This window comes from Pteropus medius, unplaced genomic scaffold (genome assembly GCF_902729225.1).
Source record: "Pteropus medius unplaced genomic scaffold, Ma_sr-lr_union100, whole genome shotgun sequence".
NCBI lineage: Eukaryota > Metazoa > Chordata > Mammalia > Chiroptera > Pteropodidae > Pteropus > Pteropus medius.
The window spans coordinates 266,369-292,014 of NW_024350923.1; the positions used below are offsets into that span (position 1 = coordinate 266,369).

General features: G+C 64.0%; 4 protein-coding genes across 9 annotated transcripts in view; 1 reads left to right on the forward strand and 3 right to left on the reverse strand.

Moving 5' to 3' along the window:
* The window catches only part of TALDO1 (transaldolase 1), a 6,592-nt gene extending 2,506 nt beyond the window's left edge, over positions 1-4,086 (forward strand). Inside the window, exons 2-8 of the mRNA XM_039840480.1 lie at positions 208-331; positions 1,429-1,536; positions 1,757-1,888; positions 2,974-3,149; positions 3,241-3,438; positions 3,580-3,725; positions 3,910-4,086. Coding sequence (XP_039696414.1) covers positions 208-331; positions 1,429-1,536; positions 1,757-1,888; positions 2,974-3,149; positions 3,241-3,438; positions 3,580-3,725; positions 3,910-3,942 — 917 coding nt within the window. The 3' untranslated portion in view covers positions 3,943-4,086. The remainder of the gene's footprint in view (positions 1-207; positions 332-1,428; positions 1,537-1,756; positions 1,889-2,973; positions 3,150-3,240; positions 3,439-3,579; positions 3,726-3,909) is intronic.
* GATD1 (glutamine amidotransferase class 1 domain containing 1) lies at positions 1,343-11,931 on the reverse strand. Of its 4 annotated transcripts, XM_039840483.1 has the most exons (8): positions 11,783-11,931; positions 10,036-10,112; positions 9,391-9,496; positions 8,925-9,032; positions 7,790-7,884; positions 6,906-6,999; positions 6,581-6,692; positions 1,343-6,484 (listed from the first exon to the last, which is right to left on the reverse strand). In XM_039840483.1, exons 1-8 carry the CDS (start codon positions 11,844-11,846, stop codon positions 6,478-6,480), a joined length of 663 nt encoding a protein of 220 aa, XP_039696417.1. In that variant the 5' UTR covers positions 11,847-11,931; the 3' UTR covers positions 1,343-6,477. The 4 variants fall into 4 exon arrangements, with proteins under 4 accessions (XP_039696417.1, XP_039696419.1, XP_039696418.1 ...); XM_039840485.1 differs by lacking the exon at positions 8,925-9,032; XM_039840484.1 differs by having other exon boundaries at positions 1,343-6,692.
* A 6,562-nt stretch (positions 11,932-18,493) lies between these two features.
* On the reverse strand, positions 18,494-21,510 carry CEND1 (cell cycle exit and neuronal differentiation 1). 2 transcript variants are annotated; one of them, XM_039840488.1, is made up of 2 exons: positions 21,385-21,510; positions 18,494-20,124 (listed from the first exon to the last, which is right to left on the reverse strand). In XM_039840488.1, exon 2 carries the CDS (start codon positions 20,025-20,027, stop codon positions 19,578-19,580), a length of 450 nt encoding a protein of 149 aa, XP_039696422.1. In that variant the 5' UTR covers positions 20,028-20,124; positions 21,385-21,510; the 3' UTR covers positions 18,494-19,577. The 2 variants fall into 2 exon arrangements, with proteins under 2 accessions (XP_039696422.1, XP_039696423.1); XM_039840489.1 differs by lacking the exon at positions 21,385-21,510 and adding an exon at positions 21,223-21,347.
* Positions 21,511-21,820: 310 nt separating this feature from the next.
* The window catches only part of SLC25A22 (solute carrier family 25 member 22), a 7,579-nt gene continuing 3,753 nt past the window's right edge, over positions 21,821-25,646 (reverse strand). For both annotated transcript variants that reach the window (XM_039840481.1, XM_039840482.1), the window contains exons 5-10: positions 24,781-24,871; positions 24,105-24,223; positions 23,815-23,989; positions 23,579-23,733; positions 23,401-23,476; positions 21,821-23,326 (exon numbers count right to left, since the gene is read on the reverse strand). In XM_039840481.1, coding sequence (XP_039696415.1) covers positions 23,173-23,326; positions 23,401-23,476; positions 23,579-23,733; positions 23,815-23,989; positions 24,105-24,223; positions 24,781-24,871 — 770 coding nt within the window. In that variant the 3' untranslated portion in view covers positions 21,821-23,172. The remainder of the gene's footprint in view (positions 23,327-23,400; positions 23,477-23,578; positions 23,734-23,814; positions 23,990-24,104; positions 24,224-24,780; positions 24,872-25,646) is intronic.

Sequence of the window (25,646 nt, forward strand, 5' to 3'; positions counted from 1 at the left end):
CACCCTTGGTCCTTGGTGGTTGGATCACCCTGTAAACGGCTGTCCCTTGGCCAGCCTCCAGGGTAGGGGAGGCTGTGTGTGAAGCGTGGCCGCACTGGGCTCCGACAACACTCCTGACCCTGTGTTGGGGGCTCGTGGGGACTCTGTCACAGCTTCTGGGTGGAACCCCCACTCCACTAACTTCCTGCTTTCTGATCACTTCTCCAGCCATCGATGAGTTCAAGCCCCAGGATGCCACCACCAACCCGTCCCTGATCCTGGCTGCTGCACAGATGCCAGCCTACCAGGAGCTGGTGGGGGAGGCCATCGCCTATGGCAAGAAGCTGGGCGGGTGAGCGGCCGGAGCACCCCACACGTCTGCGGGGTGGGGGTGAGCGGGGCCGGGCTCGTCCCTTGTCCCCTCCCAGACTAAATCTTATACTCAGGGAAGGAAAACTCTTTTCTTGTTTGTTTTTATCAATTTTACTTGTGTTACTTACAGGCAGTAAACTATACCCACTGTAAGTGTGCAGTTCAGTGAGTCCTGTATCCAGGAATGGGGTACCCCTGTGAAAACCAAAAACCACCCCAGTCAAGACGCAGAATGTGTGCCGCGCCCAGCAGTCTCCGGGCCCTGGCAGCCACCGACCTGCGTTCTGCCATTTTTACCTTTCCACAGCTTTGTTGGAGTAAAATTCACTGAGTGCACAGCCCCGTGCTGGGGGAGGCTTTATGCAGTGATGCAGCCATTGCCACGGTCCCATCCTGGAATGTCCCCTGGGGCCTGCCTGCAGTCAGTCCCTGCTCCCTCCCCCAGGCAGCCAGACTGGGCCGTGGTCTCTAGAGGTCTGCCTTTTCTAGATGTCATTTAAAATCCTCATCAGGGTGATAACGGTCAGCGGAGAGTGGTGCCCACAGTGGGCGGTGACCCTGGGCAGGAGCCCCGCCGCAAGCAGCTCCTGCCTGCACCACGCGCCCCGAATCTGAGCTGGCTTCTCTTTCCCTTCCCCCACAATTGTTCTCGCCCCACCCCCACTGCATCAGTGAGGCCTCTGTGCCCCTGGAACTGGGTGACGAGGTGGCACCTTTGCTGCTCACTGGCCTCCTCCCTCATCCCGCTGCCCATGGCCAGAGATCTGGGTATATGCAGCGGGCAAGTGGAAACCCTCAGAGAGCAGTCGGTTTGGGGGCATCACCGTCACCTCACTCGTCTGCCCAGGCAACCTGGGGGTGGACAACCATGTGAATGTGTTCAGTGCCCCCAGACCACACCCCCACACGTGGCTGAGGGTGGTGGATTTCATGCCACGTGTATTTTACTGTGATAAAGTTATTTTTAAGAAAAAAGATGGAATGACAGGAGTGTCATAAAAGTAATAGAATTGTTTTATAGAGTTCTATCCACGTAGACCTCACAAGTGAACGAATCTGTTTCCCCTGGAATTTCAGGTCTCAAGAGGAACAGACTCAAAACGCTACTGATAAACTTTTCGTGCTCTTTGGAGCAGAAATACTGAAGAAGATCCCAGGCCGCGTCTCCACAGAGGTTGATGCGAGGTAAGCGCAGGGGCGGGCAGGTGGCTGCTGGGCCCACGGTGTCCCACGGTGTCCCACCGGGAGCGGGTCTCCAGCAGCGTTATCAGTCCCACAGAGAAGCGTGATCGTGACACAGGGCTCCAGGCTGCTCCCTGAACCACGGCACTGCCACCACTGGCTCTGTCCTGGGCAAGCGTCCTGAGGTGAGGCCACCTCTCACGTGGGCCCCTGGCTCTTGCAGGCTCTCCTTTGACAAGGACGCCATGGTGGCCCGAGCCAGGCATCTCATTGAGCTCTACAAGGATGTTGGGGTCAGCAAGGACCGGATTCTGATAAAGCTGTCCTCCACCTGGGAAGGAATTCAGGCAGGGAAGTAAGTGTGCCCCTTCCGCTGCCCGGCTGCCAGGGCCAGGTGTGCAGGGCTGAGGACCGGACCCACGAGCCCCGCAGGTGCGCCTCCACCCACCGCGTCAGGCGCGCTCATGCTTCAGTCGCTTTAGCCCGTGCGAGCCCCGCAGAGGAGACGGGACCAGAGCGGGAAGCCCTCGGCTCTCACTTGCAGCCACACCGTGGCCGCTGTGCGTGGGGCACTGCAGTCTGTGCCCGTGGTCGCCTGGTCCACTCTGGATGCTCCACTTGAATGCAGTCATGTGGCACGTGGCCTTCTCCATCTGGTTTCCTCCCTTGGCACGTCTTCAGGGCTGTGTTCCTAAGGCAAACGTCCCAGTGTGTGTTCATCCTTGGACAGCTCTTCCATTCTCGGGGGCTTTGCGGGTCTTGCCGCTGTGCACGTCTGTGTAGTTTTGGTGTCGATGTGTCACCTCTTGTGCACACATACCCAGGAGTGAAGCCGCTGGGTCACGGCCACTTGGTGTCTTACTGTGAGGGGGCTGCACACCGTCCCTCACTGCTGCTGTGCTGTCTGCCAACTCCCCATGTGGGTATGGGCTCCGCAGCTGCATGTCTTAATCGCCCCATGTGGCCACTGTTCCCTGGGGTGGTAATCTATTGGAAGGGCCCCAGCAGCAGCTCAGCTGTCACAGTGCACACCCCACCACATGGCCACTGCCCCGTCCTCGGGGCTCAGCCCCAGGATGTCTGGGTGAACCGTGGCAGGCTTGCCCAGGAAGGGCAGGAGTGAGCAGTGGGGCGGGGGGGTGGGGGCCTAGACAGGACAGTGGTCAGTGATCCTCGGTGGTGGCCTGCCCCATGGAGCCTGCAAAGACGGGAGGGATCGCAGTCCATGGTGCAGGTGTTAGCTGGGGACATGCATGGTGGCTCTCGGGACCTCTCTTGCCTTTGTCCTTGTTGGGAAGTGTGGGTTTGATGAAAATCCCAATAGCCAGAGAGAACCTGGTGCAGGCTCCAGGTTCGCGCGGATGTCAGCTGATGAGTGGAGCAGCTCTATTCTGCATGGCACTGGGTGGGACGCTCATGCGCCCTGTCCCCTCCCCGCAGGGAGCTCGAAGAGCAGCACGGCATCCACTGCAACATGACCCTGCTCTTCTCCTTCGCCCAGGCCGTGGCCTGTGCCGAGGCGGGGGTGACGCTCATCTCCCCCTTCGTGGGGCGCATCCTCGACTGGCACGTAGCCAACACGGGCAAGAAAGCGTATGAGCCCCTGGAGGACCCAGGTGAGTGGCACTTTGGCAACGGGGCCAGTGTGGCAGTGGACGGACACCTGGAGTGCACGTACCACAGCCACCACCTGGCCGTCCCCTGCAGGAGTGAAGAGTGTCACCAAAATCTACAACTACTACAAGAAATTTGGCTACAAGACCATTGTCATGGGCGCCTCGTTCCGCAACACAGGCGAGATCAAGGCTCTCGCGGGCTGTGACTTCCTCACCATCTCCCCCGCACTCCTGGGCGAGCTGCTCAAGGACGGCAGCAAGCTGGCGCCCACGCTCTCGGCCAAAGCAGGTGAGCCCCCGGCCCTGGCTTTGGGCCGCTGGCACCCAGGTCACCAAGGGTGGTGACGGAGCCAGTCTACGTCCTATGCACTGGGGGCTGGGATCCAGGGGTGCAGCAGACACGGAAAGCCCCACTGCATGTCCCCCACAGCCCAGGCCAGTGACCTGGAGAAGATCCACCTGGACGAAAAGGCCTTCCGTTGGCTGCACAATGAGGACCAGATGGCCGTGGAGAAGCTGTCCGATGGCATCCGCAAGTTTGCTGCTGACGCCGTGAAGCTGGAGCGGATGCTGGTGGTGAGTGCCCCAGCTGGGCAACGGCAGAGTGGCGCTTCCCGTGGAGCTGGTGGGTCGGCTCCTGGCAGCCCAGGCACTGACAGGTGGTGGACCTTGCTGCAGGCGGACCAGCAGAGAGCCCCCTCCCTCTGTCCCTCGAGCAGGAGGCGGCCTAATGTTCTCTGCCATCTCTGTCCTCCTCCAGGAACGGATGTTCAGCACAGAGAATGGAAAATAGCACAGCACCTGAGGCTGGACCCCATTTCTAGCCGCACACACCTGGCAATGAATCTTGCATTTCTGACCAATCAGCGGATTGGATTTCTGATTTCACATAAAATTTTGCCTAATACAATAAAGCAGTCACTTTTTCTGTGCGACACTTTGTTTCACTATGTGGCCTTTGTCTCCTATGCCACCGTCTGACCTCCAGTTGGGCCCCACTGAGACAGGGCTGGGTCAGGAGCCCCACAAGACCCCAAGCAGGTGACAGCTACAGCCCCTCCTCTACCCCACTTCCACCTGCTGCTCGGGGGACCACCTGAGCTCTTTGTCAGTGCCCAGACCTCCCAGTGGCTCCCAGACAGGTAGGGTGAGCTGCTGGACATAGGGTGCAAAGGGCCCCGGGGCCTCCTGCCTCGTGTCCAGCAGGGGTGGTCTGAGGCACTGGCCAGCAAGACCCCAGGGTCCTGTGGTCAATGGCGCCACCTAGTGGGAACAGCATGATGTGCAAGATCCAGGTCGTCTGGATGTATTGCGGCTTGCCAGCCTGGACTTTGCTGAGGCTCTACCTGCAACAAGCTTCACTGGGAAGGGCTTGGTCGAGCTGGTGGAGGCTGTGCCAGGTGGACTGACGGGATGGTCGTCCCTCTCCCCAGGAACCAACCCTGTTCCTGGAACAGCAAGGTAGAGGCCAGGGTCTAGGTGAGAGTGCTCACAGGCCCACCTGCCCAGCCTCCCAGGTGTGGGAGACCAGGCTGACCACTCCATGTCTGTGCAGGTAGAGGCTGGTGTTAGGGACAGCTGTGTGGGGACACTGCCCTAATATCAGCAGGCAGCCCCTTTCTCTTCCCTTCCCTAGGGGGCCCAAGTCAGGGCTCCTGTTCTCCATAGCTGTCTGCAGAGACACCAGGCACCAGCTGGGCAAGGCCAAGTCTCCCTTTATCCTGCTCAAAGAGAAGGGTCGGGAGGCTAGTAGCTCTGGAGTGGATGCCACCCTACCCAAGAGCTCTAGGGACGGGCCTGGCCCATCCAGGGTGCTAAGCAGACTGCCTTTCGGGTCAAAGGGGGCCAGCTAGGGTGTCCCAGAGCAGTGGGCTTCACGCCCAGCCTAAGCCTGCCTCTGCTGGGTGCTTCCCAGCCCTCAGGTCTGTGTGCATGTCCCACAGGATGGTTTTAGGACTTGGAGATGGGTGCTGGTGGCCGCACAGGTCTAAGTCCTAAAGCCATCGTGTCGGACTTGCACAGGCACACCAGGTCGCCTCGTCCGCATCCCCCCACTGTGCACAGGCACTGCCGTGGAGAGGCAAGGCACCACCAGACCGAGGCTTCTGTCTGGCAACACCCAGGACACCTCAGGCCTGAGGCTCTCCACCCAAACTCCCCCACCCAGCCAACATGGGCACCACGTTCCCGCCTGTCCCCTGTCCCCTGCCAATGCCAGGAGTCCCCAGCTCCCACTTCACCCTGTGGCGGGAGGGCCATGCCGTGCAGGAGGGCAGTGCTCCTGTGTCAGGGGACCAGGCCGAGAGCAGAGACACTGCTGTGCGAGCAGGCAGTGCCCAGCCACCACAAAGGTCCCCTGGTCAGAATAGAGCCTGGCAAGACCTCCGGGGAACCTTGCTGCCTGCCCCTCCACATTGGCGGCCGGGGGCCCGGCAGGAAGTATGTGGGGGCAAAGAGGCAGGGCCAGCCCTCTTAACTGCCAGCTTGGGCCCGAAGCCCAAATACTAAGGAGGCACCTGTCCACTTGCCCCCGTTCCCACCACAGACAGCCCGCCACTGTCTACCTTCAGTGGATGGTCCACGCGCATGGAGGCACTCACACCCCTTTTCACACTCAGTGTTTTCCAGGTTCACCCACACTGTACGATGTCACCAGGACCTCATTCCTCTTTGTGGCCAGTGACGTACTGCCACACGGCGGCTGATGCCGCCCGCCAGCCAGGAGCCTCCACGTAGGGGCTGCTGTCCATGCTCATTACTGAGAACACTGCTGTGAACGTTCCTGACCGTTTGGGCAGGGCAGGGAGCAGTAGGGTGCAGTGGGCTTTCTCTCAGGTGGACAGCAGGGTCTGCTTCAAACAGCCTGGACGTGTGGGGAACGCCAGACGGCAGAGGACCAGGCCCGGAGGCCGCGCTACCTCCTCCAGGGCTTTCGCTCTCTTCCCCGCAGCCTCGCGGGCGGCCCTCGGCCCTTGCCCAGGGGAACAGGCCCCGAGGGCTGGAGGCAGCAGATGGGCCTGGGCACAGTCTTCCCCACACGGACACCACCCGGCCTGCACCGTCATCCTGGGCCACAGGGAGGCTCAGCCTCTGCTCCTCGACCTGGGCACATGGGGACCCAGCGCCAGCCCAGAAGACTGGAGGGCCAAGGCCACACCCTTGGAGGTATGGCCACTCGCTGGCACCGGCGGCCCCGAGCCCCACCGTGGCCAGTGCAGCGCATCCTCCCCCAGGGCTGATTCGGGGAGGCCTGGTCAGGGTGAGTCGCTCTTGCGGAGGCCATCGGAGGTGGTGGTGTCGCAGGCAGGCAGGCTCAGCGGGGAACGCCTCACTTCCTGCAGGACGGACCCAGGTCAGGGCTCTGGGCCCGGCTGCGGCCCAGAAGAGGAGCTGCGCACGTGCCGGAACCCGCCCGCCGCCCGGCCCCTCACCGGCTGCCACAGAGGGAGAGCAGGTTCTGCACGGCGGGGACGGTGGAGCCGGCGTTCTGGCCGGTGACGAGGTGGCGGTCCAGCACGACGTGCACAGCGTCCGGCTCACTGGCTGCAGGAGGTCCCGGGGACACAGGCCTCAGGTCAGGCCACACGCAGCACGGCCCCCTGACCCACCCCCACCCTCTCCGGCCATGAGCTCCAGGTCAGTCTGCCTGGGCCTCAGAGCCACCGACCACCAACGTCTGCTGGACTCTCGGCTCCAGGAGGTTGGCCTGGCCAGCACCGTCCCCGCCCGCCACCTGTAAGCACCGGCCCAGCTCACCACTGAAGCTGGCTCCCGCGTCCTTCACAAAGTCCTCCACAATGAGGGGCAGGCGGGCGAAGCCAGGCGCCCTGACGAGCTCGTACACAGAGGGCTGCGGAGCAAGGGGGTACCGCCTCAGTCAGGCAGGTTCAAACCTGGGGGGGGCCGTGCCCCCAGTGTGGAGTGGGGTGTGTGACATGGAATTCAGGGTCCACCAAGGGGCTTCTGTGTGACAAGGCCATGCTGTCCCCCCTCCATCACCAGGGCACACAGGTGACCAGAATGAGCTGAACCCCTCAGTGAGAGGAAGTGCTGGGGGGCAGGGCCCATGAGTGGGGTGGGGCATAGCCACAGCCCCGCCCCCACCTCCTGAACCTGCACCACCTGCCAGCCCCCCACAGCAAGACCTCAGTCCTTGCTGTAGAGGCCCCTAAATCTGTCCCAGGACCCTCACCCTGGGGTCTCCTCCCCGCCAGGTGCACCCCACCTCTAGTGCCCGACCTTATTCAGCTCAGTCCTGGCCCCCCCCACCCCTGCAATCAGCCCGGCCCTCCCCCAAAGGCATGGGCGGAATTCCTACCTGGGCGGGCACAAAAGCGCGGGCCAGAACCCCCTCCCCATGCACACACAGGGAGCACCTCCCCGCCCGATCCCCTCCGCACGCCCACAGCCACGTCAGCAAACCAGGGACCCTGTCCTTGCCCACGGTGGTCAGCAAGGAAGGAAGGGAGAGGACGCAGACAGCGCAGACAACTGCCAGCCTGGTGCCACGTTTTTTAATTCCTATCTGGGCGAGTGACTGTCACCCCCACCACAGGTGACCATGGGGCCCCACAGGGACCCAGCCTGTCCCTATGCAGCCAGGCCTGACTCCTGCCTGGGCTCCCCTGTGCTGTACTCACCCCCGTCACACTGTAGCCCTGGAACACCCAGGACCTGTCCTCATTGGTGGCGCAGCAGAGGGCAGCAACGCCGTGGCCAACAGCGCAGATGGGCTCTAAAAGCAACGGGCAAGGAGGGGCCTGAGGCCCTGGGTGCCAGGCCTGGCCCCCACCCCTCGCCTCGCACTCCCCGGCAGAGCTGGAGGCCGCCGCCCCACCCCCGCCCCGAAACCCTGCGACGTCGCATCAGGGACCAGGCTGTTCCCAGCTCAGGCCTCAGGCCCTGGTGGCTGAGAAACTGGCACAACGGGTCACGAGGTGCTGCAGGCCTGTGTGCCAGCCCAGGAGGGTGCCACCCGCCGACCCTCAGGATAGCCTGCACTGCCCCAGGCCCGCGCTCAGCCTCCGATGGCAAATGTCTCACGGCATGACGGGCACCGGCTGTCACTGCTGTCACCTAGAAACTTCCCACTTCCTCTGACTGCAGTGGGAAAGGCGCCCGGCCCTCCTTCCATCCCTCAGAGCCTCCAGAGACAGAGTCCGCACCCTGCCAAGCGGTCACCCTGGCTCCGAGCCTTTCCCCTAGGAGACTGCCTGGCACAAGTGCGTTCCCACGGTGGAGGTGGCCGGGAACAACGGCTGCCTGTTCCGACAGCACTGGGGGGCAGGAGGCCCCGCTCGACACCACAAAGAATGCAGTGTGGAGCCCGGGCTCTGTCTGCTGGCCCCAGTGAGCGTCCGGCAGGCGGGCCCCTTGCAGCCCCGCGCCGAGTGGGACGGAGGCCAGGGCTCCGCGGAGCAGCCCATCTCCCACCCCCACTGGCCTCGAAGCCCGGCCTGGACACTGTGCTTTCTCACCGGAACGCAGCCAGAGTCCTGCCCACCCGCTGCGGAGGGGCCCGGGGCTGGCAGTGGAGGGCACACAGGCCGGGGGGAGGGGGCGCCCCATCTCATGTGAGGGACGGCTGGATAAATGTGTCCGCTCGCTGCTCAGAATCCCCAGGACTCTTCACATCTCAAGTGACCTAGGGTTTTCGGGTCCAGAACCTGAACCCACACCCCACACTGGCTCCACACGCACCCCAGACAGGCTGCTTCCGGCCTCTCCTCCCTGCTGATAGAGCCCCCCCACAGCCCAGTCCCAGGGGTCACCTACTGCTCTCGGAGCGGAAGTGCTGCAGGATGCGGGCCAGGGAGCCACTGCTGGCCAGGTCGGCCAGGGCCCCCGGGCAGCTGGGGATCAAGAGCGCATGGTACCGGGCACCTAGGGGAGACCACAGGCCGGTCGGTCACTGGGGCAAGGCCACCAGCCAGGACCAGGCTCTCCTCGAGCACCCCAGCTCCTCTCTGCCAGACACCCTGCTCTGCCACTTTCCTACAGCGCTAAGGTTCCCGAAGCCTAGGCACTATTCCTAACTCCCATGTCTCCATGTGCCGCCACCTCCCCCGCAGATGGAGCTCGGGAACTCTGGGCCCAGGATGCACGACGGAGGCAACCCTGGACAGTCACAGCGCCTGGCAGCATGCCCCGGGGTGCTCCGGGAACAGAGTAAGGGAGCTCTGGGGGACCACAAACCCACCGGGAACCCCACGCCCCCAGCCGCGCGGTCTCAGGCGCTCACCATCAATGGACTCGAGCTTGGCGGGGCTGGAGTAGGCCTTAAGGCGGAAGTCCTGCACCCAGCGCGCACTGCTCTCATTCACATCCACAAAGTCCATGGTCTTCCCCTGCCGGGGTCCCGAGGCCAAAAGTCAGCGCAGGACACCCCCTGCTGGCTCAGGGATGCTCAGAAACGCTGATGAGGGTTGGGGACAAAGGTACCTGACAGTCCAGCCCCCTTACTGAGTCTCAACACACCCCGAGCTCCCAACCCCACCTGCCCCTCGCTGATCCTCAGTCTCCCACCTATAAAGCAACAGCCACTGTCCCACGCACCTTGGCGGTGACACTGGAAACGTGCAAAGTGACAAACACAAATAATATCACTGTTGTGATCCCCGGGGTACCACACCACCGGAGGGACACAAACCCTCCTGAAGGTCTGTGCCGTCCTTGTTCTCGTGTGTAGACATCGACCCAAAATGACAAGCTTCCCCTTGTCACGGGTGGGGCCAGAGCTTGACGATGCCCCTGGGGTCCTGGCTGCTCGGCCTGAGCCAGCTCGCTCAGGGTTACAGAGGCCTCAGGCGTGCACTCCTCCCACGAGCAACAGGTGCTCCTGGCCTCACCCCCAGAAAGAAGGTGGAGAGGGGGTGGCTAGCCTTACCCCAGGGGTGGCAACCTGCAGGTTGAAGGCGGCACTGGCCAGCGTGAAGCAGTGGAGGAAGGATGGGGCCGACACACCTGCAAAGAAGACAGCCCCAGGTGAGTGCAGGGCGAGGCAGCCCAGGGCTTCTCCTGCTCCCAGAGCGACCCGAGCAGCCCCTCCCCCAGCTCATGCCCGGGCTCATGCCTTCACCTGCCACAATGGGCTCTCTCCCGGCCTGGCCACCGGAAACACTTCCAGAAGGCAAACCCAAGCGTGCGGTTCCCTTACACTCAGCTTACCTGCTCACTGAACCAACAGGGACTGAGGCCCAAGTTAGGCAGGAGTGGGAACAACGGAGCCCCCACCCCCACTGTGTTCATCTGGGAAAGGTGCGGGGGAGCAAAGCCTGTGTTTATGAGGCGCCGGCATCCCAGCCCCATCCTAGCAGGCTCCCAGCCCCGAGGGTTCTTGGCTGCTTGGGGCTGCGGGCCTCCCAGAAGTCTACTCTCAAAAGGCTTGATCTGCATCTCTCCACATCTATTTTAATCCTGAGACCCAACCCCTAACCCTCATTTTCATCTTTATTCACTTGTATATTAGCACGTGCTCACTAAAAAGTCCACATGTGGAGCAAACAATCTCTCCAAATGCCCCCATGCCCCCCTTACCCCACCCGACTTTCGATTCTGCTCTCCAGCTCCTCGAATCCTCACTCCTCCATCTACTTCACCCCAAGGACCCTAAACGGACTCGGGAGGGCCCACTGGTCCTGCCCAAAGCCTAGTGGTCTTTTCAGAGTTGTGCCCTCACCCCACATCAACATCCCCTGCTCCTGGCACAGCCACTCATTCCAACCAGCCACCTGGGGACCCTCCAGGACTGAGCCCACTCTCAGTAGCTCCTCCCACCCATGAAGTTCCTATGGGGTGGGGGCAGGGCCTTGACTCCTCCTGCCTGCCCCCCAGGGGCAGCACCACCGTGACCTGATGACCCGCAATGCTCGCTCCCTCATCCACTTAAGCAGGTACAGAGGTTGAGAAGCAGACCAGGCTCCACAGGCAGACCCCAGGTCTTGACCTTGGCCCTCAATCTGCCTGCGATGGGACCTTTGGCTCATCACTTCTGTGACGGGGCAAGCACAGCTGAGGACCTGGGAAGTGCCCAGAACCACTTCCCTTCTGGGCCGGCCCTCAGCACGAGGCCCTGCGTGAGACTCAGTGCCAGCAACGGCAGGCCCCGTGAGCCCGACGCCAGGCTCTCCCGGTACCCTCACCACACGGCAGGGCAAAGGGATGCTCCACACCTGCACACGCCCCGCCCCGCCAGGGCAGTGCCCCCTGCAACCCCCCAGGCCGGCAGGCAGAGGGGGTGGGTACTGAAGAACGCAGGCTCATGACCCTCCTGTTCGGAAAGGCCCATGCTCCTAAGGCCATGGCTGTCTCACCCCCAGGTCTGCGGGAGCCCCCACCTCCTGAGAACACCCACTGCCCCTCACCACACCCGGCCCCGCCCGTCCCTGCGGGAGGCGGCCCCTGGCGCGGGGCGGCCCGCCTTCTCCCCCAGGTGGACATCCGCAGCGCACTTGCAGGCCGCCACCCCAGGATCCCATCTCTTCGAACAGAAACGCGGGCCGCAGACCAGGGGCGCCTCCCGGCTGGGCCCCAAACAAGACTCCAACCATGGTGGCACCGCTCCGAGTGCGCGGGCCTCGCGTCTGGGCGCCTGCCCCGCCCTCCGCCGCCGTCCCCCTCCGCGCGAGCCTCACCTTCCGCGGCGCCGCTGGCCACGAGGAGGCAGGCCGGCCGGCTCGGGAACCGCTCCGACGCCATGGCGCTCCACGGCGGTCTCCACGGCGGCCGCCACGGCCTGCGCGTGCGCGGAGCGTGCGTGCGTGCGGCCGGGAAACGTCAGTCAGGGGCCGCGGCGGCCTGGGGGCGGGGCCAGGCCCGCGCTGGGCGCATGCGCCGTCCTCCTGCCCGCCCCCCCACCCCCGCCGCAGTCCAGCTCCAGCCCCCTACGCCTTTCCGCGGTCGGGGGCAGAGTGGACCCCACTCAACGCCGTCGGCGTCGTGGCACCGCAGGGCCTGCGGAGGGCTCTGAGCTGGGCGGCGGGGCCGTGGGAGAGAGCCCCGAGGGTCTTCCCGGGCTGGAAGTCTCAGCATCCCTGAGCAGACCCCTGCCCGGACCCCAGGCGCCGTTAGGAACAGTAGCTAACTCTTCCCTCGTCCTTTCTCAGGCAGTGGGCACTTCCGGCCAGCACTGGGCGAGGGGAGAGCTGAGGAAGGAGCGTGAACCAGGAGAGAAAACCGCTGCCCCGTGGGCGAAAGTCCCCTCCCCCTGGAGGAGGGTCCCTCCCTGTTGATTCAGACATTGAACATTTGATCCTCAAGAGCCACCTGTGCCACCCCGAGTGCTGGCACTGGAAACACGACATGGGATTTCAGGGGCAAGGTGCAAGGCCCAGTGGGGCTCGCGTCCTGGGGTGGGGGCTGGACCGTGGTTCATAGGAAGAAATGTCACACTTCGTAGGTGGCGGTGGGACAAGGGTGGCAGGGGGAGGGGCTCACAGATGTGAGGGAGGCTGGCGGAGACACGGGCCCCAGGCAGAAGGTGTGCGCCAAGGTCTGGGACGCGTCTGCAGTGTCCCTGGAGGCGGGGCCAGGTGGGCGGGTTCTTCCTCCCCAGGACATTTGTGGGGAGACAGTATCAAGGGTCACGGGTTCAGCCGAGCCCCTGGAAGAATGGGGGTGTCATTTTCTCAGACGGAGGTGCTTCAGGCAGGGCTGCTGAGTTCAGGGAAAATGCCAGGCTGCATTTGAAGCTGTTTTTTCAAACTGTCCAGGAGGCAGTTGGTCGGAGTATACATGTGTGCCCTCAGCAGATGGTGGGTGCTCTTTAGGGCCTGGGAGGGAAGGGAAGGGAGCCCCGTGGTGGGGCTTGGGCCCAAGCTGGCAGTTAAGAGGGCTGCCCTGCCTCTTGGCCCCCACAGCACCCCTTCAGGGCCCCCGGCCGCCGGTGTGAAGGGGCAGGCAGCAGGGCTCCCCAGAGATCTTGCCAGCCTCTGCTCTGACCAGGGGACCTTTGCGGTGGCTGAGCACTGCCTGCTTGAACAGCAGCGGCTCTGCTCTCGGCCAGGCCACCCGACAGGGTCAGGAGCACTGCCCTCCGGCACGGCATAGCCCTCCCGACACAAGGTGAAGCAGGAACTGGGGACTCCTAGCACTGGTGGGGGACAGGACAGGTGGGAACGTGGTGCCCGTGTTGGCTGGGTGGGGGCGTTTGGGTGTAGACACCCTCGGGCCTGAGGTGAGACTGGGTCTCGCCATGTGGAGAGCTTTCTGGGTCTGGGGACAGGCCAGTGCTGCTGGATCCCCTATTCCCCCACGCTCCCTGTGGGTGTCAGACCTAGGAGCTGGAGGAGGGCCACGGGTACCCCTGCTGGCCCAGCCCCACCTGCACCAGTGGAGCGTTGCTAAGGCACCAGAGCTGGCTGAGCCACTGGCACAGGCCTCCGGGAGCCGCCTCCCCCTCCCCCACCCCCTCCCGCACGGGGAAGCGGCCTCTCTGGTCTCTAAGGAAGGGGGTGGGGGAGGAAGCCAGCGCAGGGATGCTGTGCGGCCGGCAAGGCTAGTGTGCATGCGTGCACCCTCGTGTAGACTTGGGGCCCCAGGGACACCCACCGGGGAGCTTGCACGCCCAAGCAGGGGGAGCGGATGCCCGAGTCCCGGTCTCCTGTGGGGGCGTCACCTTGGGTCCACGCCTCATACATATGCTTGACTCCAGTGTAGGTCAGCACCAGCTCCGGTATGGTCAAGCCTGTGATGTGTGGTGCAGCCCCCCGTGGCATTCACAGTCAGGGCGGGCGGCCTGCACAGGGACCAGTGTGGTGGCCGGAGCCTCGCCAGACAGAAGCCTTGGTGTGAGTCTGGTGGTTCCCTGCCTCTCCACGACAGTGCCTGTGTGCAGTGAGGGGAAGCAGACGAGGCGACCCAGTGTGCGTGTCTGAGTGGGGCACACCCACACCCCCCAGTTAGGATTGTGGTCTGTTGCTGCTTCCCTGGGCTGCAGCCCCCAGCCCCGTGCACCCCTCCCAACCGTGCTGGCTGTCTGCCCCTTGGCCCCCACACTCTTTGTTCCCCACGCCCCTTGGTCCCCATGTCCCCACCCCCAACGGGTGAGGAGGGGCTTCTCCTTAGGCCCTGGGTTAGGGCTGACACCCGCAACTGACAGGCACACACCCGAGTAGGAACTGGCTGCAGGAAGCAGCTGGCAGGTAGCGCCTCCTGTCGGCAGAGCACAGGAGGGCCTCCCGGTGCCCGACAGGTCTGTGGCCAGCACCCAGCCTTGGGTGACGGTCTCCTGGAAAGGGTCAGGCCTGGGGCCTCCCCCACCAGGGCCTGTGTTAGGGTGTCCCACAGTCCTGCTGAGCCTCCCCCCAGGGCACTCACACAGGGTCACACCTCGGGGCCTGGGGCCTAGGGCTTACGTTCATGCCCTGCGTGGATAGCAGGGCGTCATCCGCGTACCGTTCGGGCACCTTCCCATCCCACTCCCAGTGCGCAGGTGCGGCAGGTGAAGTGGGGCTGGAACTCGGGGCGGGGTAAGGAAGCCTTGAACCTGGCAGTTTGCATTTGTTTAGGGACCTGTGACGAGGTGTGTGAGGGGTCACAGGACACGGTGTCATGCACCAGTTAAAGGGTGGTTTCATTGCTGTCTCTGGAACTTCCTCACGCGGCGGGCCGTGGGCGTGTGAGTGGTGCCGGGCCCTGGACACCTGCTGCTGCTCCCCGAGTGGCTGGCGCCCCCCTCCCCCTTCCCCCCTCCCTCCGCCTGGACAGCTCCTACCTGCACCACAAAGCCTGTGGGCACAAGAGCCACTGTCTGCCCGGTTCCCCCTTTCTGAGCACACCTCCGCACACAGGGTCACCCCGAGTGCCCCCCGTTATCCTGACTACTGGGTGGACCTTGGCTTTGGAGGCTGGGGCTAGGGTTCTTTCTCAGGGCGCGGTGTCATGGGCACCACGGGGTGGCCTGCGGCCCCGGTGCCCGGGTGCGTCTTCCCAGCAGGGCGGGGCCCCGACTCAGCCTTGAAGCCCCTGTGAATGACGCAGACTTGAACCAGGAGGGCAGAGGGGCAGGGGGCAGCCCGTGAAGTGGGGGCTTTCGCCTCGGGGGCTGCTGCACATCTGCCGAGAGGACAGGACCGAGCAGCTGGCACCATCTGCCCCCTGGGCTGGCAGGGCCTCTCCAGAAGATGGCGGCAGGTGGGCGACAGTGGCATTTGTGGCCTGGAGTGGGGCTATGTGACAGGGAGGCGCGCCCCTCCCTGTGCCCAGGACATCGGGACAGGTGCGGTGGGTGCCTGGGAGGGTCCAGAGGAGGACTGAACGGGGTTTGTCTCAGACGTGCCCGCCGGCCGGCGGGAAAAAAAGAAACAACAGCCAACCTGCCACCAGCCTTTGCTCCGGGTGACAGGCCGAGTGCCAGGAGTGTCACCTCAGCACTTTCTGCAGCCCCACAGGGCATAAGCTGCTCTCCTGGGTTGCAGTCTGTTGCTGCTTCCCTGGGTGGCAGTCCCCAGCCCTGCGCACCACCCCCGACCGTGCTGGCGTGCCTGCCCCTTGCGGCAGGTGGCCCCTCACTCAGCAGACTTCAGACAGAGCATCAGCTCCACCTGGGCCACAGGCAGTAGACGGAGATGTCCAGGGAGCCAGTTGCTGGGGCGCAGGGAGCCTGTGCCTGCCCAGCCCTGGGACCACGTGCGAAGGGGCCTGGGGGAGGGGCAGCTAAAGGCCCAGGAGTCGGGCCTGGCACCAGCAGCCGGGTGGGGGCCGGCGGTGAGTAGCCTGCCACCTCTGCCCCGTTGGAAAGGACATACTCTAGAGGACGCCCTGGCCTCGTGTCCACATCTGGCCGGGTCCTGAGGCAGCGGCCAGCCCTACCCCCCAGGCATACCTAGGATGCATTCCAGGGTGGGGTCCCCCAAGGAGGAATCACACACTCTTGGGGGAAGGAGGGGTGCTGGAGAGGAAACCAAAGTGGACCCCCCCACACACGTTCTGCATCCTTGTACATGACACATGTTCCCTATGGAGCCCACCAGTGACACGACATATCATGACATGGGGACCGGGACCTAAGACGCTGGTGCGAGTGCTCAGAATGCAAACGCCGAGGGTGGAGGTCCCCGGGGAGTCAGCGTACATGAAGCCCTGGTGGGAGCGGGGCCCTCCTTGGACGGTGCCCTGGAGATGTGCTGCCCGCCTGGGTTTTCCAGTTTGCCGGCTGTCCCTGTCCGTCGGGCTTGGACTGGTAGTGCACACTTTTCACACCCCTAGTCCTTTATATATTGTATTTTGTTTTGACCTTAAAAGCAGTTTGGTAATAAAAATCATCTAAAGCAGCCTTAGGCATCCCAAAGAGTGTTTTGTTTTTTTTTGGGGGGGGGAGTGTCCCTGTGTCACACGAGTTTAGGCACACAATGAAACAGACTGAGCGTGAGAACTCCACATGGGATCCTTCCGACCAAGAGTCCAAAAACTTACGTGGTCGAGGGGGCAATGGTGACATGTGACAAGCTCAGCCTTCTATAGCCAGGAGACGGAGTGAGAGGCAAGCTCACCGAGGAACGACGCTATTTGCAATGCAACGAAAGCTCAGTGCACAAAGTGCACAAAGAAATCCTGCAAATGAATAAGACGCCGGTCCATCCAACAGAAAAACACGAACGGCACCAACAGAAAACCGCAAAAGGCAAAACTCAAATGGCGAAGACCCTTGGGAAAAGGAATGCGTCAGGACAGTGTGAACGAAATCCCGGAGGCGGTGGCTGTCCCCGTGCAGACTGGCAAACTGTTTCGCCCCACGGCCGATCCCCGGGCAGGAGACGGGCAGCGGGCTGTCACGCGCACCGCGTGGCCCAGCATGCCCGGTGCCCGTGCAGCCGAGGAGCCGAAAGCAGACTTGAACAGATGCGCGCACCCCACGCTCACAGCAGCATGAGTCATAGCGGCGGGAAGGTGGGAGCAGCCCACGTGTCCGTCGACAGATGGTGGACGCACGGAACATGGTCCATCCTGATAGTGGACTGTCACTCAGCCTTGAAGGGGAAGGGAATTCCGCCCCCCGTGACAGCATGGCTGGGCCTCGAGGACATTGTGCTGAGTGAAATAAGCCAGACACGCAAGGCCCAATGCTCTGTGATCCCTACACGAGGTCCCTAGAGGAGCAAGATTCACAGAGAACAGGTGGTGGGTGTCAGGGGCTGGGCGGGGGAGTTTGGGGACAGAGTTCGAATTCTGTCAAATGAAGAGGGTCCTGGACATGGTGGTGGTGACAGCTGTACCACTGAGCTGTGCACTTAAACATTTGAAATAAAATGGTAAATTTTACGTGCTGTACATTTTACCACAAAAGAAAAAGAAAGATGCACACACGGTACCCACACCCCCGTGAGACACAGGCCCAAGGACGGTACACAATCTGCATTACTGCTTTGTCTAAAGTTGCAAAAGTTTCAAAACAACCTCCACATCCCTTAATAGGGACTCAGTCAGTAAAAAGAGGTGGCGGTGTGGGTGGACTAGCACGGGACATCACGTTGAAGACAACAGCCTGTCACCTCCGCTTTCTCCCCAAGTCGCCCGAAATGTCAGAAGGGTGTTTGTGTTGCTTTGTTTTTAAGCTGCAAGCCACAGAATGAAGAGAGTGGCAGAGGAGCCGGGGCTGCAGAAGGGTGGCGAGCGCCCCCGACCCAGCCGAGTGTCCGCCGTGGCACCTGTGGGGCGGGCAGGCATGGGGCGGTCAGAGAGGAGGCTGCAGGACGTGGAGGAGGGCCTGGGCGGGGGTTGGGGTCTGTTCTGGATGTTTTCATTCCGAGGCGGCTGTCCGGGGCCTGAGATGCGGGTGCGCTGACAGGGCGTGCTACTCTGGGGTGGATACAGGGACGACCAGAAAGGGACAATGCCCCCTGCCCCGCCCCGCCCCACCAGACCAGCTTGAAGCCTGCTGTGGAGGTAGGGGCCCAGGGTGACAAAGCCCGCAGGGGTGACTCTGGGGCCCACCCAGGCTGACCCCAGCCCATGCCTTGAAAGCCCCACCCGCAGCTGGGGTGACAGGTGGGCCTGGCCAGCTGGACACCTATGACACCTCGGGGCGCTGTCTGTGGGAGGTGATGTGAGGAGAAAACGCCCCCCAGCTGGAGAGGCGAGGTCCTCAGCCCCGCCCCACAGCCTCGCTCCGTCCCGCGCCCTGCAGCCCTCCGTGTCCGACTAGGCCCAGGGCTGGCAGGAATGCCTGGCTGTGGCCATCCAGGATGGCACAGAGCCGACCAGGGTCAAGGGCGCGGAGGTGGCAGGAAGGGCCAGTGAGCAGCATCCTTCCCGGGAAACGGGACGGTATGGATATGGGGGTGACCCCCGCACCCCGACGGAGGCCCCTGCCTCTCCCAGCCACGTGCAGGTCAGGACGCCAGCCCAGCCTTTAGACAAGAGCGTTTATTGTAGACAGCCTCCACTCAGGCCCACTGGCCAGCTGGCCAGGACAGGACAGGCATCAGGCGCCCGCCACCAGCCTCCCGAGCCTGGGCCGAGCCGGGGCTGCGCGGCACGGTCTGCCTGCAGGCGTGTGGGGCAGTGGAGGGGGCGACACCCACCAGGCGGCTCTACTCTACCCGTTATTGCATTTATACGCTTGTTAGACTCGAAGGCTGCGGTGAGGCAGGAGGGGCCCCCGCGGGGCTGGACGCAGCTGCGGGCACGTCCCCGACAGCCACCCCGCCCTGCCGGGCTCTCGGCTGCCCCCAGAACAGCTGCTGTGGGATGGGGCAGGGGCTCGGGGCAGGAAGCCAGGTGGCCCCTGCCTCAGGAATCCCCTGGAGCCACAAGCTGGAAAGTGGACTGCAGCAGCCCCTCCAGAGACTGGCCTTCGGGCGGTCTGTCTGCCCAGCTGGGGCGCAGATGACAGGCGGAAATGGTATGGAAGCTCTGCCACTGTAACTGCCCACGACACTTCAGGCCTGCTGCAGTGGCCCACCCAGACACCCCCCCGTACAAGCTGCAAGCAAAGAGCAGAAGAGGGGGGGTGAAACAGCCACACCCTTTAATGTCCCCACACAGGGGCTGGGCCAGGTCAGAGTCCATCCCGGACCCCTGCCGACCTGGGGGCTCCCTCCCGTGCTGGGGGCTCACCAGGAAGCTGCTGCCGGGAAGCCCCCAGGACCACTGGGGCCTCTCAGGACAGGCTGACACAGGAGCGTCCCCCGCTTCCATTGCCCCCCGGTGCCCTGTCCTTGAGCCCTCTGGCCGGTGTCAGCGCTCCACCCTGTGCTGCCCAGCACCCAAGCCCAGGCTCCTTCTGCCCCAGAAGGTGCAGGGGAAGCGCTGGGGGCCAGCCGGGGTCTGGCTTCCACTGCCCGGGCCTGTCCACCTCTCGGTCTGTGTGTACGTCTATACATGTGTTACCTGTGTACATATGGGCAGATAGCTGTATGTGAATTCGGCATGCACTAGACTCCCAAGGTCTGTACAGGGACTGGTGGACCCCCACCTGGGTACCAGCCATCATTTTTTTCGAGCCAGGAAGACCACACCAAGAATCAGGGCTACGGTTGCCACAGCCACCCCCCCAGCCACCAGCAGGGGGGTCAAGTTCTCGAAGGGGCAGGGACCTCGGCCCCCTGGGCCCTCACTGGGGGCCTCGTCTTCCTCAGCCCCATCTCCAGGGCCCTTGGGCTCAGGGGTGGCACTGGGGCTGCTGGGGGCCGTGGGGGCTGGCTTCAGGTTGCTGTGGTTGTTGAGAAGGGCGGGGTCTGCCTTGCCCGGAGTCTTCTTGGCAGGTGGTGGGGCGGGGCCCGCCGGCGGCTCCTGCTTCTCCACTTGGGCCTCTTTCTTCCCAGGCTTGGCTGAGGGGGCTTTCCCGTCTGTGGTGGGGGGGCCTCTGACCTCTGTACCAGCCTGGGGCACCTTGGTCTCGGGCTTGGGGCTGCTGGCCGACTTCCCTCGGGACTCCATGGTGGCGGTGCTGGCAGGCTGTGTGGGGCGTGTGTGGACAGGCAGGTGGCTGGACCACAGCAGCTCAGGACAGCTCGGCTCTGGGCATTACATGGGCCTGGAGGGAGACACAATGAAGCCCTCCTGTCCAGCCCCCACCACCTCGTCCCTATAGAGACACAGCCCAGTTCGTTAGACCCCCAGCTTAGAATCTCCCTCTTCCAAGGCCTAGCTCCCCCCTGTCCCCAACCACTCCCTGAGGACCCCTCCAACCACACAGGCAGGGGCTACGGGCCCCGCACAGGCTGGGGGGACCGGGGATGGAACCATCACACTGACCCCGAGCGGGATGGCCCTACAGGAGGTGAGAGCCCGCCCAGCCCTGAAAAGGGCCTGCGGTCAGGGGAGACGGCCAGCGGCCAGCGTGGGCCTGGGCGGAGCCGACCCTGTACCTTTCTAAGGAGGGGACTGGGTCCAAGTGGAGGGGGCAGGGCGGGGTGGGAACCTGGTACTGGGCTCTCTGGTGCTGGCGAGGGGGTGGGGAGTGGGCCCAAGGCCACCAGGACCTGGATGTGACAAACCTGAGGTGCCTCCCCAGGAGGCTGGAGAAGCCAGGAGAGGAGTGACAGGCCTCTGCTTCCCCGCAAGCCATCTGCCCCTCCCTAGCTCCCGGCCTCACCTGCTTCAGCTCAAGGGCAGGATGTCCTTGCTGAGCCAGAGGCTGCACCTACCTCTGGGGCGGAGGGGACACCTGGCGTTAACCTGGGGTGGGCACATACCCTGTCAATCAGCCGGAGCATCTGGGCCAGGCAGGAGATGGGGGTGTGTTTGTAGGAGAGGCCTGGCCCTGGTACTTAACGTCCAGGGTGGGGGGCAGGGGGGGATGGACAGGCACCTAGCCACCCGGGCCTGAGTCATCTCTCTCTGCAAACCTAGACACCACCTGTCTGCCTTTCCCCCTGGGAGGGTGGGACACTCCCGACCAGGGTAGAGGGCCCATGGCAACCCAGGTTCCTCACCCTGGCCAGGCACACTAACCACATGGAAGGTCACCTGAAGGTCACATCATGGGGGGGGGTGTCCCAGTGAGAGGCCCAGCCGCTGGCCCACTTCCCAGGGAGCCCCAGCAGCACCTCACCCGCTGCCATTCTGGAGGGGCACCCAGCTGCGGGGCATCGCGTTTGCAAAGAGTAGGTGGTCTGCTTCCCCCACCTACCCTCCGTTGTTTTTAGCTCCACACTGACGTCACCAGGCTGTCCCCTCCCCCTCTCCAGGGCTGCTGTGCTCGGGAGTGATGACCTTCAAGGTGGGGAACTGTCCCGGTGCCCCCATCCAGCCCCGGCCCCAGGCCGCGGAGCCCCCGCCCCAGCCGCCTTACGCTGCTGCTCGCGGCTGCTCCTGGCGCTCCCACCTCCGCGCTGCGCGCTCTCCGCGGGCCGGGCGGGCAGCGGGCTGCGGTGCGGCTGCGGACCGGGAGTTTCCCACAATGCAGTGCTGCCGGCGCAGGAAGTGGGTGCGGGGCCGCATCAGCTCGGGCTCCGCCCTCCGTCTGGCGCCGCGGCTCCGCCTTTAATCTCACAGGCGGTTTAGGGCTGAGGAGGCGACGCACTCGGGCTGCCTTTCCTGCGCCCGCATCCCAGACTGCGCGGTTGTCAGGAGGCGGTGCCTTCCAGGGTCCCTCCCGGCCAAGGCGCCCGTCGGGGGGCGGACATGCAGACCCAGGTCTGCACAGGTGAAGCCAGAGGTGGGCCTCATAACAGGGCCCAGGGAACTGCCCTTCCCCCTGCCCCTAACAGAGTCTCAGAGAGTAGGCGTCTACTTAGAATATTTATTTACCTTCTTACATGACAAGACACAAAAAGTCACTTCTTAAAACTCTTCAAAAGAAAAAAATATAAATCTGTAAGCAGCAGCAGCAGCTTCCAAGGTACAAGATGTGGTGGGAGTAACTGGGAACTGGGGGCCAGGCCTGAGCCCCAGGTAGTGTCGCTGGGAGGGGCTTCCTAGGAGGGGGCCTGCGTGGGGGATCACAGCACCGGCACGTCAGGACCAATCAACAACACGATCACGTGGCAGGGGAGGGGCGAGCCTGCTTCGATTCACAACATGGAGGAGTCCTGAGGCTGGGGCGCAGCTGTCCAGGGTGCAGTCAGGGCCCGGAAGGGGCAGCTCCTGGCCTGGCCCCTGCAAGCTGGGCAGGTGCCCCCTGGCTCCACACCGGTCTTCATGCCTGCCCTACCCCCTGGCCAATCCCGGACCCTGGACAGGGGTCTCAGGAGAGGGTCAGCAAGAGGGGCCAGGCCAGAGCAATAAATACCAGGCCGGGGTGAGCGGGAAGCTAGGGCACACGTGACACACACTTACACTCACTCGCACACACACACGCACACACACGCACGCTGCCCGGCCATGGGGGAGGGCAAGCAGTGCCCCACAGCCCTGTTCCGGGGGAGCCCGGGCAGCTGAGGGCTGGTGGGCACCACGGGCTTCTCGGCATTTGCTTGTACACATGGACCTCATGCGCTCTGGGCCCCCTGCCTGGGGTGAGGCAGAAGGGCCCACCAGGAGGGATGCTGGGTCCCACGGTTGGGGGCGTTCCCTGGGAATCAGAATACGGTGTGTCCCCCAGTCTGGGATTCTTGGCTCAATATGGGGGTAGGAGACCCCAATCCTCCTGCAAGGCCGGCTGAAGTGCGGGCAGCAGCACGGGCTGGACCGACGGACGGAGGGCTGGGCAGAGCCACTTGTGCTCGACAAGTTAATAAATAGGTTTGTGCAGGGCCCCCTGTGTGGACGAGGGGCCGTGCCTTGGGGACGGGCTGGTAGCCTGGAGGGGATGGTCCAGCTTGGCCAGCCCACGCCTGGGGGCCCCCAGCCCAGAGACCAGCTCTGATCCTGGGGGTGTTCGGGTCAGGCGGGAGCTGGGGCAGGGCTGGCTCCAGGAATGTAAAGATTTCTGAGATTTCTACATAAATAAGACATTGATCCCAGTGGCCGTGCAGGCAGGACCCCTTGGGGTCCGTGTGTGTGGACCCTGCACCCTTTCCTCTGCCCCGCATCTATGTGGGGAGGGGTGGGCAAGACTTCTCCTTGCTCGGTCGTGGGCAGCCGTCCGGTCCCTACCCCACTCTGGTCTCGCTTGCTGTGAGTGTGGGGCGGCCCAGGCTCAGGGCTGGGGGCGCTGCAGCAGCCCCAGCAGCGTCTCCCCGATACCCAAGAAGTAGACCACCTGTGCGATGCCGAACAGCGGGGCGATGACCAGCGCACGGCAGTACGCTCCCTTCAGGAAGGCCGACGGGCCCTCGTGCCGCAAGATCTTCCTGTGGGGACAGGGCGTCAGAGCAGGTGGTGGCCCCCACCCGCCCCACAGCCGCCCCCGTCAGGCCTCACTCACCTGGCGCAGTCCAGGAACCCCGAGTAGGTGTCCTCGTTGACCCCACGCTGGAGCGACTGAAGCCGAGTCTTTACAACTGCAGGGTGCGGGCAGGTGTGTCAGCATGGGGTCCACTGTCCTCCAGCCCCACCCCCTAAGTCGCCTGCCCCCGGCCTGCGGCCCAGGCCCACACACTGACCGTCGCAGGGGTTGACAGCCACAGCAGCCGCACTCCCGGCCACACAGCCGGCCAGGAAGGACACATAGAAGGGAGACTTCTCCCCAGATGCCGGCTGGCCCATCTGGTTCAGGTTGGCAAAGAGGGGAAAGTAGACGATAGAGAAGGGGACGTCCCTGCAGGAAGGAGGTGGCAGTGACCAGGAGGTGTGGGGCAGCCGGCGGGCATCCCTCCTCCAGCACCCCCATCGCCCCCACCTGAGCAGCGTGGCCCCTAGTCCCTTGTAGAGGCCGGCAAGGCCACGGCTCTGGAGCAGGTCCCGGGCAAGCTGGGTGGCTGTGGGCCGTGCGACAGCTGGAGCCTCTGCCGGGGGCTGGGCGCCCCCCTGCGTCGAGAGCTGGGCCTGGGTGGCCAGTATCTTCTTCTGGGCAGCTGGGAAGGAAAAAGACAGGCCTGCTGGCTCTCCCTCCAAGTACAAGGTCAGGGCAGGGCACGGGGGTCCGGCTGTTGCCACAGCACGGTTCTCCCCCTTCCCTGAAACCCTCACCAATGCGGCCTGCGTCCTGGAGCTGGATCTTCAGCATCTCCATGGGGGTGGTCACAATCACCTGGCAGGTGCCAGCCCCGCAGCCCGCCAGCATCTCCTTCAGCAGAGTCAGCTTCTGCCTGCAGAGGAGCGGGGAGGGGCCGCAGGGAAGGGTCAGAGGTCCCTGCCACCCAGACAGCTGCCCTTCGCGAGTGGGTGTGAAGGGGGCTGGCGGCAGTGGAGGCTAACGCGGCCTTGTGGGGGTACAGCGCCCCCCTGCCTCAGACACCCCTCCAGCAACGGGCACCGAGCCTGACACACAGATGGCCCCCCAGCAGGACCTGGAAAGGGGGGCTGGGCTGTTCTCGAGCAGAAAGAGGTAGAGAAACTGGGGTTCTGAAGTGCCCCAAGGGGCAACGCTTTTACCCCACCCTCTGGTGACACAGGAAAGATGGTCTGTACCCCCAAATCTCAGCCTACGAGGGGCAGCTGGGGCCAAGGACCTCTGGCGTCCTGAGCACCAGCGACTCACTGTCTGCTTCACCCCTCCCAGTGTGGGGAGGGCAGGATGAGCAGCAGGAGGCCCCACAAGGTCAAGGTGAGGAGGACAGGCAGAGCCTCCGTCCTTCGTCTGGAAGCACAGACCCCTCCCCATTGACCTTGGCTCCCAGCAGCTGGGCAGGGCCAAGCCCCTCACCCGTCCTTGGAGAGCTGATATCGGAAGAAGTCGTTGGCTGCCAGCTTGATGGCCTTCTCGGGGGTAACGAGGGTCAGGTTCACGGCAGCCCCTGTGAGGCCCGTGGGGGACACAGGCGGATCAGAGGCCCGGGTTGGGGGAGGCTCTCGGCCAGCACCAGCCTCCCAGCTGGCAAAGCCCTGCCCCAGTCACTCGCTGGCCGCCGCCTCCTGCCCTCTCACCCACATCTGTGCCAGGCGGGGGCGGGGCCCAGGCGGGGACAGGGAGCCTCTCCCCCTCCAGGCACTCTTATGACCCTCTCACTCCCGCCAAGTGGGCTTCCCTGAGGACAGAAGGTGCCCTCAGTGGCGGGGGCACTGTGGGCCAACATAGGTGAAGGCAGGTGTCCGGCCCGCTGGGGTCAGAGTCGGGGGGAGGCAGGGCAAGCCCCTCTAGGTGCTGAGGGCGCCGGGCTGCACAGCGTCTGGGCAAATCCAGGCTTGGGGACCTCCTAAGCTGCTTTGCAGCCAAGCTCCACCCCGCCCCCACCCCATCTCCCAGCACAGATGCGGTCCTGCCTGTCCCAGAAGGCCGGGGAGGAAGCAGCAGCCACCTGGCAACACAGCGTCCTCCCATGCTGGGCGCTGGGGGACGGGGACGATGGCCAGGAAGGGGAGATGCTGAGAACTGCCACCCCCCACAGATCCCACCCCATCGCCCGTCCCCTTCCAGCACCGGGGCTGGGCTGACGGCCCCCAGTTCTGGTGCAGCCAGCCCCCCGGGACACGTCCACTCATGTACCCAGCCCAGACTTGCAGCCCTACTCTGCCTTCCCGCCCCCCTCCCGCCCCCGACGGCCAGACCCCTCTGAAGCTGCCCAGGGTGCC